Source organism: Mugil cephalus, chromosome 1, assembly GCF_022458985.1.
Source record: "Mugil cephalus isolate CIBA_MC_2020 chromosome 1, CIBA_Mcephalus_1.1, whole genome shotgun sequence".
NCBI lineage: Eukaryota > Metazoa > Chordata > Actinopteri > Mugiliformes > Mugilidae > Mugil > Mugil cephalus.
The window spans coordinates 7,294,659-7,305,505 of record NC_061770.1 but is presented as its reverse complement, the minus strand read 5'-3'; the positions used below and the strand labels follow the sequence as shown (position 1 = coordinate 7,305,505).

The 10,847-nt window shown below is 39.9% G+C and overlaps 1 protein-coding gene across 1 annotated transcript; it reads right to left on the bottom strand.

Moving 5' to 3' along the window:
• Positions 1-6,067: 6,067 nt before the first annotated feature.
• On the bottom strand, positions 6,068-10,847 carry agmat (agmatine ureohydrolase (agmatinase)). Its single transcript, XM_047577550.1, has 7 exons — positions 10,373-10,847; positions 9,441-9,643; positions 9,188-9,236; positions 8,087-8,282; positions 6,876-7,055; positions 6,666-6,750; positions 6,068-6,581 (listed from the first exon to the last, which is right to left on the bottom strand). The coding sequence occupies exons 1-7, from the start codon at positions 10,663-10,665 to the stop codon at positions 6,508-6,510; spliced, it is 1,080 nt and encodes a 359-aa protein (XP_047433506.1). The 5' UTR covers positions 10,666-10,847; the 3' UTR covers positions 6,068-6,507.

Sequence of the window (10,847 nt, the reverse complement as noted above, 5' to 3'; positions counted from 1 at the left end):
GCCAGTGTCCTAACGCAGACGAATGAAATCTGGGACTGAGGACGTGTTCGGATATTTTACTTGGCCAGAAGTAGCAATGCAACGCAGTTGAAATACATCCTTGCGAGTGAAAAAAAAAGTCCATGCATTCAGGTTTATGTTTGAGTAAAAGTGCTGAAGCAGAATTGACAATCACGCAACAAAAATACGCGTTTCGCACAATGAAGAATGTATGAATTTATGTATTACTGGATTGTTGGAGCTGATTTATTTGTCAGCTGGGTAGTTTAATGCCCACTGCATCTCATAGGATCATCAAACATCAGAAATTTAAAATGTAGTCTAAAGTATGAAGTAGCATCAATGGGAAATAGTCGAATAAAGCACATCATCTGTATATCAGGTTAGTGTAACAATGGGGTTGATTACTAAAGCCATAGTTTTATAATATTACCTTAATAAAATATATTTTTAAAACAATGACCGCTATGACTTTACGTGTGTCTTTGTTTTGTCTTTGTTTTTGTTTTTTTTACTGCAGCTAATCCTCTGAAGTCAGCCATTTCTTTTTTGATGAAGCTGATAAACCTGCTCCAAGTCTGTAGTCATGTTTTCATGGCCTCAAGACACATACTTCCAAAGTGCTTAACAGGAACTCCCTGAAACTAGTTCAACTCACTTTGTGTTTATCCGATAAATCAGAGGCACTGAAAAGACCTTCTCATCTTTAAAAGACTGGGAATCGTTTAATTTGGTGGAAAATAGAATTATTGTGGCGGAGTACATGAAAATGCAGGCCGCTCGCTACACACTCTATGCTTGATCCTTAAGTGCCCTCTGCTGGAGTCATAATGAACATCACACCAGTGGCCAAAGAGACTTCTCAGTGCAGTGGCTGTGACTCGGATTAAGCATCAAGTAAACATAGAAATGCAGTTAACTTGTCCTGCATTGTTGCCCCATTTGAATCCTAAATATAGGCCGCATGCAGGAATACATGTGACAACTCATTCATTTTACATGAATGAAATCAGCAGCACACTAGAGGTTTGTCTCCAATCGTGCAACCGGCGTAAAAAGAGCACGGCATCACTCAGAGGTTTGAGAGAACAGCTGCTGCCAATTAAAAGCTGAACCCTGAATAGAAAAGGGGAAGAGCTGCTCACCGAAACAGGCTAAAAGAAGATGAGCAGGGCAGGCTTATCGCATTTGGCATTTGCAGGTTTTAGTCTAATTATATACAAAAGCAATGTTTTACTTATATGTCCTACTTGGAATAACAAAAACAAAATGCAATATTCAAAGATGGACAGGCCAAAGGCGCCACAACAGGAAAGTATTTCCTCATCAGGGGTTTGGGACATCTGCAAAGGGAGAGAATAAATGTCAAGGAGACTTCAGGCCCAGGGCAGGGAATGTGTTCCTGTACTCAAAGACAACAGAGAGATGTTTTCTGGCGCTGAATAGTCTTCGCAGTGAATGCATGCTAGAAGCATCTCATTGACCACAGTGGTGTGATTTGAGGACTCCTCCCTTGCCTCCCATCGGCAGAAAAGCACTGGAAAAATTGTGTCAAACATGTTAAATAAAAATCGTCTTATCCCATTATTATAGGTCCCAAAACCAGCATGCCCTTCAGCTAACTGTTCAGGATATTTCTGCCTTGGCTGCTCCTTTGTTGGCAGCGCTGAATTCCACTGTGGCTCACAAACATCATCCCTTAGTGTTTGGAGTTTACTAAAGCACATAGTTGTTAAACTAGCCCTCCTATGCACTGTGTGTTAATAGAATCAATAAGTTATGTAAAGTTTAGTATATGAGTGGTATATGTTAGTGACTGTAGCGCACTGAATCGGGACAGTGCAGCTGTAGAAAACAGCTGTTACAAAGACAAATAGATCAGCCAAAGAACACGAAGGTCTTCCCTCTTGTTGAGGGTCAACGTCCTTTGAGTGTATTGCTCATTTTCCCTGTTTCCTTTAGTTAACATAGACATATCCTTCCTTCTTACATCACTTTACAGAGCACAACCCAGACTTTAGATTATCTACTCATGAAGCTGTTATGTGTTCCCAAGACGGCACAAAAAAAGAAAAGAAAAAAGTTGTATGACAATAAGCAAAATGTATAACTCTGGCAGAATTTTGTGTTGCTTGCATAGACTCACTGAAATAAAAGCAGAGCTTTGCCCCCATGGGTTTGAAAGACTGCAGTGTAAATGAAAGGAACCGGGCATTTGGTTGTGCTAAATGCCTTTAGGTACCTGGAAATAAACAGACAATAAGATGTGCCCTTATATACAGAAAGAGATTATGAAGTGTCAAATGGTATTACAATAAAGGAGGCACATCACCATCAACACATTTTCTTTCAGGACATGATCTAGTGTCTATTTACCAAAAGCCAGACTGGCTGTCTCTTCAAGACATGTAGCCTGTATGTGTCACGCAGGCATTGGAGGGTCAAGACTATCTATAGCTGTGACTGGCATCCAAAAGACTGCGCTATCATTAACCAGAATAAACAAGAGATGCACGAATGCAATGCTTGGACACACACATTCAAGCACAAACACAACAGGAGGAGTAGGACATCAGAATGTCATCTGGTAGACATATTCGGTTTACAAGCTGATGATTGATGTGAAAGCTGTCTGGTCAGATGCTGCAAATGTGAAACATAGTAAACTCATAAGGGAACATTTCAATAATCATTCTACTACTAAGACAAATTTCAAAACAAATGCTCCATTTAAAATGAATTTGAGTGCATGTATATTTTTAATTTCTTATAAGTAGGATTACTGTAGAAGCTGCATTTTAGTTTTTGTTTATGTGTAGCTTCTCAACAGGGAATGCAGGGAACCACTCAGTTCCCTAGGCCAGTAGGGTCCCCCCAAAGGCTGACTCTCTTGGGGGGAGCAGGAGACCTCCCTGATGGGCCTCCATTTAACACAACTCTGCAAATCCAATCTCATTAGATGTTGTGTGCATGACTCTATAATAAAATGTAACTATGACGACGGCACCCAATTCAAAATGAAGAGTTATTCTTCTGAAAGAGAAAAAAAGAAATAATAAGAGAGAGACCAAAGAGGAGAATAGAGTGCAAGACATTTCAAATATTAAGTAAAGTAGATACCACAGAGGTGACTGAAGAACCAGTAGAATAATAAGTGAACAGCTTGGATATTGAGATGCAGGTGAGACATCAGCCCAGACCCACCATAACGACCAGCAGCAACTCTACACCGAACACCTGAGGCAGAAAGCAGACAGACATTTATTTTGTTCTTTATCTGTTGGCTAATATTAATTAACTCTGCTAGCAAATCAGTGTGTTCAGCTCTGTTGTCGGTAACTAAGTCTACTTTAGAAATGTTTGCACAGGACCCCAATAGACTCAGGAATTGTCTCTGTTAAACACTGTTTGATTTTAGCTACATCGCCCTGTGTACAAAAATAAAAAACCTTTTAGTTGAGGTATATATTGATGTACTGACTTTGAATATGCTGTGCCAAGAAAGCAAATGTGACTCACCTACAAACATATTTATAACAAGCACATTAATTCTTAAAACTCATCTGCATCTGAAGTTGCTGAAGTTGAGAAGGTCAAAGCCCACAGAGGATTCTATTACGTGTCACTGGACGGAATACACTTTATGACTGCAGCCTTTCTCAAACGCGTTTCATCAAAGAGGTTTTACAGCAGCAATTTATGTGTGCGCTATTCATTGTACTATAATGACACAGCTGCATTATTACACAATAAAACTGACAAACTTGCCAAATGCAGATTAAGAAAAGAACAGTATGAAGTGTTGCAGAACAGTCGAGACATACAGAATTTTAGTATGAAAAATGGGCCAAAAAATCTTAACACCAGGTGAGCTAACCCTGAAATAACCCAGGGGACATTTACAAGGTAAAAGAAAGAATTGTATAGTTGTTTCCACAAATACAGTGCCTCATAAAACACCTAGGCATGCATACTCCTATGAGCCATACTTGGCAATATGTTTATTAAAATGGAAACACTAGCCAGAGGGACAGCATACAATATTTCTCTGCTTACACACTGATTAGAGAGGGATGGTTTATGTATGACTAGCATATCACAACAAGAACAGTGTGCTCTTAAGTAGTCCTGGGGCTTTGGTCAAAGGTGCTGCTTTGTCTGGGGTTGTTAGTTGAATGAAAAACAGGTCTATTTGCATTATTTTAACTACCTATCTAAAAATGCATGGCTGAATGTTATTAAATGGATTCAATATGCATGATCTAAATGTTTATACAAAGTAGTTCTCCGATATTTTGTATTTAACATTGACTTTTGGTGATATAAAACAAAGAGTAACAAGCCTTTCATTAAATTATTCCTAAAACAACAAAGGGAGAACTACCCTTCAACCAAGGTAACGCAACCCTTACACATGCTGTCCGTGAAATTATACTTTGTTAATTGGAAAATATTACGATTTCATATTCATTTGATGTATTTATGCGCGGCTGCCTCGTCCATTTCCGTGTTTACATCGCCGCTCGCTGTGATTGGTCCACTAAAAACACGGGGAGGAAGGGAGGGGCGGGGTTAAACACCAGGGTAGGTTCCATTTAGTTTAACGCGCGTCGCTGCCATTTAGGTAGGATTCTTGCAAATATACAGTACTATAGTTTAAACATATATAAAGATAATCAAGGCATGTCAGGTTTAATATTAATGGAAAACTAGGTGTTGTTTGGTGAAATCTAGGTTGCCAATCTACAGGCAACTTTTGTCAAACAAAATCAATTATAAAGAAGATAGTTATTCTATCAAGAGACTGATGTTTCATTAGTGCAATGACATACTATACTTGACTTACTATACTGATAAAAGCAATATTATATACTATATACTAACATAAATGAAAAAGGTCAGTTTTCAAAGATTATTAGGCTACTTAACCTTGTGTCAGCAAATGTCACATTAGGTTCTCTAAAATTTTAGTGATGCTGCCATTATTAGGCCATTATTAAGTCAGTAAGACTTCAGGAAGCCTGAGTTCAGGTTGCACTTTAATCAAAATGACATGCTGTCAGAGACATGATGCTGCACCTGATAATGATCACCTCTGACTGATGCTGCAGCTGTATTCTGCCTGGACACTGACAGAAACTCAAAATCTGTAAATCAACCTAAATTATTCAGCATATTCTGCTTTGTCCTCTATGTAATTGCAAAGGGTAAAGGGAACGGTGTGGGGGCTCGTTTATCTTGAACGTGACCAGTGGTTTGCCGTTCATTTTGTGCCGTCTTTCTCAAGGCACCTTGTCAATGTTTTTTTTTTTATTATTCGTTTTTTATAATGCTCTGTTAAAGTAGGTCTTGATTCATAGAAGATCCTCCTAGAGCTTTGTACAATACCTTAAGGCATACCCCATCAAGCAAGAAACCTAAGCTAAAAACAAGCAGACTCACCTCTCATGTTGATTTTATTGTTTCTATTATAATATTGGAAGGATCTTTTAGTGATGCCCATACGAGAATAATATATAATATTGCCTCATAATCATTGAAGCATTAATGTGTTAATGTTCCAGCCAGTGGCTCATTTTTATTACTTTAAATACTGTTGGGTAGCTTAGTGTATAACATTATAGCATAAGACATTATACTGGGACGAACGTGACCTCAAGAATCAGCAGGGCAATCACATACACACACTTATTTGAGTGGAAGGTGGAAACAGTTTTAGTGGAGTCAGTTAGCTGAAGACATTTTTGTTGTTGTTCGCCAGAAACTTTACAATTATGACATGACAAACACAGGAAATTAATCCAGGCTTTATTGTTCGTTATTCATTTGACACAATGTGTAAAAATGTCAGCTGCAATACAGCGTCTAAAGTGCGTAACACAGCGCATTCCAAAATAAGTGATATCTGAATTGATAATTAGTGTTTCCATTGAATGTAAAGTCTCATGTGTCCACAATTTTTATGCGAGACTTCACTTTGAGAAATGGATGCAAATCAATGGTCACATGCCCTTGCATCTTCCTGAACGCCGTGAGGGGATGTAAAAATGTTTCCATTCACTTTTTAAAAGTGCGTTCAACACTAGCTGCATTTCCAAAATAATAGTGATATTTCTGAAATTTCGATAATTAGTGTTTCCATTGAATGGTAAAGTCTCATGATGTCCCACCATTCTCTTATGCGAGACTTCACTTTGAGGAAATGGGATGCAAATCAACTGGTCACATGCCCCCTTGCATCTTCTCCTGTAACGCCGGTGAGGGGGGATTGCGTAAAAAGTGTTTCCATTGCACTTTTATTGTGATATTTGTGTTTTGTGCATTTCTAAGGGTAATGGAAACCCCATGGATGTCTTAAAATGTCTACAGATTACAACACATATTTGTCATTTTGAAGAGTTGTCCTTCCTTACCAGTTCATACCACGTGGCATTTATTATCCATTATTATACTGAAAGACATTATTTACTATTATTGTTTCTTAAAAATCTTTTCTGTTCTGAATGTTCAGTAGTATTTAATTTTTGGGAGGACGCATAACATTTCAAAGAGGAGATTGGCTCCTGTCAAGGCGGTGTTTCCTGTTAAAGAGGAAAAGACATAAATAACAGCTTGATATTTTATTAACAATCATCAGAAATGACAATTATAACGTGGAAAAGTACCTGTGGTGTCATAGGGTGGAGACACCTCCACTAGATCACATCCAACGAGGTTGAGACCTCGGCAGCCGCGGATAATCTCAACACCCTAATACATAAAAACACATTTGTATTCAGGCAGGAGAGAAGACTCAAAATAACGAAGGAAACATGTTCATAATTGCAAGACTCCAATTTGTCTGGGGAAATTAAAGCGTTCATTTCAGTGTTTACCTGAATGGGAGTGAGTCCGGCTATCTCTGGTGTGCCCGTCCCTGGGGCGAAACCCGGGTCAAGAGCGTCGATGTCGAAACTAAGGTACACTGGACCGCTGCCCATCTGAGCCCTGACCTCAGCCATCAGAGGCGCAAGAGATTTGAACCAGCACTCCTCCACCTGGACCACACGGAAACCCTGCACAATAAACAAGAAATGCTTGTTAAAACATGAACTGGTTAAAATATGCAAGAGACATTGGACTAAACAACACCCTGAAGTGAACATACTAGATATATTAGATATATTACTGTATGCCTCCATGATTGGTTGACCCAGTGGCATATGAAATGTTTCACCGAAGCCTTGATACACACTGTCCTTTAAGAATCATTGCTGATTGTGCCTTTTTGTTTTAACTTGAACTTTACAGATGGAATAATAAGACAGCTGTGCAAATACGAATGTGAAGCTTGCAATTGGTTAGCTTAGCATAAAGACAGGGTTTAAATGACTGCATCTGGCCAAAAAATGTCAGACACATACAGTAACCTTCTGTAAAACAATTAATTGGTTAGCCTTAAAGATGCTGGTAGATGTAGGATAAGGACAAATGGCCACATTTAAGTAGATCCTTTAGATGTTTTACTTTACAGCTGTATAATATATGTTATATTATCTGTATTATGTCCCTCAATCTCCACAAGGATTACAAGTAGTTGCTCTTTATGTGAGTATGCCGGTATGGCTATAGTGGTGCTTTTTCTCAGATGATATTTTCACATGTCAGTAAGAAATGATAGCTCAAATGAGTGGGCGCTGCAAAAAAAAAAAAAAAAAGGAACTGCTTACTGCTTTTCTTTGACTGTTTTGTCAAGCAAATATATTATACATCAGGATTTTGGACTGTTGTCAGACAAAAAAAAAGTTAAATGTCTCATTACATTACATTTTACTGACTAAAAAGTAATTAATTAAATGACAGAATAAGAGATTAGTCAATAATTAATATATATATATTGTTGCTATCTTCCATTAATCTATTTAGACCTATTCTTTTTGAAGAACCTGTAATGTAAAGTGTCATCGGCTACCAAGTTACCAGACCACTGCTCAAACGTAAGAATTTTCAAACATAAATTACTATCGTGGTGCAGTAGAACTATAGTCACAGATTTGTCTGGGACATTCCCCTGCTGTGTGTTATCTTAAGCAATGCAGCAGAGTACCTGTGCCCGGCTCCATTCGTACGAGTCTGCAGAGTAGCCTGTACCCCGCAGACCGATCTGGACCACTCTCTTGCAATCCAGCAACCCTTCCTCCACACAGCGTCTGAAGGGAGTCCCGTGGCCAATCTTCTCCCCCAAGACTACGTCACTGGTGTCAGCATGAGCATCGACATGGACCAAACCCACAGGGCCATGCCTGAAAATTTGTTATGGAACAAGGCGCCAATAGGACACTGAAATGGTTAGAATGGACCAAAAATATGGTAAAGTGTTCACATGACCAATAGTTCTTCTGTCCGATCATTGTGATTGGAGATTCCAAGCTTAATGTTTACAGGGACATTAAATAAAATGAGAGGAGGTGAGAGCAGCAGACTTTCATCAGGTTATCAAATCCTTTGTTCATTTTGGATTTAAGGAGTCTGGGAGCAGTTAGAGGTTCTGGGGCGTTTGGGGAGTTTTTGGTGGAAGATGGTCCAAGGGAAGCTTCAGATAAGTCTCCTGGCCTCAACGCTGTCTTATCGAGGTTTTAGAAGAATAATAAAACTGGTCACACTTCTAAATATCAGAGCTGCGTGAGATCAGACTTTCCCCAGAAAGTTTTCCAATCGTCTATGAAGGTCACATCATTTGCTGGCCACCGCCTAGACAGCCAGCAATGGCATGACATCATGCAGCTAAAAATGTTATTGGTCAGATTGTGTGACAGTGGTTTTGGCAAGGTTACACACTGATTCCTTTTTAATTTAAGTAACCTCTGACTAACTGGGTGTCACGACTGCCGACGCGAATAACAATCTTACCATATTTATCCTGAGCTACCAGTTTCAAATGTGATTCATGTGGCCCGTGGAATGCATTACGCTATGGTTAGTAGAGGTTTTAACTTCACAAAATGATTCCTTTGCGCCCAGATTCTACCTTTCTCTTTTTTGTAATCATTTTAAACCTCATATCTTTGGGGTTAAAAATAAAATGGCATGTATTTAAAGGCCAACTTCTAACTGACTATATTAAGCTCAAGAAGCTTCTTGCTGGATCTGTACAGCACATAGCAGTGCAGCAGATCATGTACAGCACATAGCAATGCAGCAGACCTACCGTTCAGCAACAGCTTGCAGGATTGGATATGCAATCGTGTGATCGCCACCTGCAGACACCAACATTTTCTTTACATGTGACCTTTGATCAAACCTGCTCTCTACAGTTTATAGGTCTGACTGGCTAATAATTGTACAGATTGTGCAGAACTTGCTATGATCAGCTATGAAACATGTACTGAACCACCTTTGACTACTGCTGCATCTAAGAGGACCAACATGACTCGCATGGAGGATCTTGTTGTTACTCTCACCCATAGTCAGAGGAATGCAGCCAGTGGCCAGGATCTTTCTGTAGGCCTCCCTGATGCGCCTGCAGGTGTCCTTCAGGTCATAAACGTTAACATTCACGTCCCCAATGTCGGCCACCATTAGGGACTCATAAGGTGCCGCCCTGGTGCCGCTGTTGTACGCTCTCAGCAGGGCAGACTCTACTCTGATCTGCCGCGGACCAAACCTGGGGAGATTAGACCTTAAACGTCAAGTTGCAGTGATTTGAATCTAAAGCTGTGAAGCAAAGTAGATCATTTTGGATTAGTGTTTAGAGAACTTCAGAACATCCAAAACAACTGGACTTGTTGAGTTCTCTTGGAGACTAGTCGGTGAGTTTCATGGGGGCACCACTGACAGATGTTCCAAATAAAAAAAGCTTAACCAGTCATTCGGAACCGAATAAGCCAATTGAGTGAGTGGTGAAATCAGCAAGTCCAGCTGCTTTAGTATGACGGATAATCTTCACATACAACTGTCCAGAAAAAAACATACCATTTTCAGTTATTTTACTCCAGTATTTCATTTATCTTCCTGGTTTTGTACTGCACAGTGTACTTTGGTCCAGCTGTGGTTACTGATTTATTTTCCACATTAAGTTTTACACAAAAACATATCTTGGTTTACAATATATTACAGTGTATATCAAATTTACCTTGACAGCATACTGCTATATATGCATCAAACAATACAACTTATTTGACTTCTGCAAAGAAGAATGCATCTCTTAACTTGGAAAGGAACATGTATTATTCTTCCATGACTTGTTTTTAATTCTGTGCGAGTTATTTATTAACTGGAGTTTGAATACAAAGTAAACCAATAGCTGTTGCTGCAGCCATATGATCGTGACACGATTATTACAAATCTGTGACCCTCTGGTCACCTGCAACAGACGCACGCTGATCAAACGGACCTTGCTCCAGGCCGATTCGAGGTCCCGGTGTCTATCGGGACGCCAACAAACGCCGCATCAAGCCCGTCTGCCGTCTCCTGGTGCGGTAGTTTAGCCATGGTGGGGATCCCCGACACACGGGCAACAAACTCTGCGCTCGCAGGAACATTGAAGCGTTTCCCTGAACTCTTCCTGTTGGGATTCACCCACGGAGCACGGCTGTCGTTGCAAATAGACAGAGTTTGTCGTGGTGCGAAGCTCGAAGACGAGATGGCAGCACGGCTTAAATGCAGGTTTCTCCAAACTGAAAACATACTTGCGTGTAATGTGGAGGCGTGTCAGCTGATGGTTGACAGGGTAAACAACTTAAGCCTAGTTTATAGTACTGCGCTGACCTACGCACGGACCTTCCGCCTGTGCGAGCCATTGACTGTATAGCCTACCTGACTAGCTATTGTCAGTCTGGCTCAGTCTGTAAAAACGCCACCCAAACGCC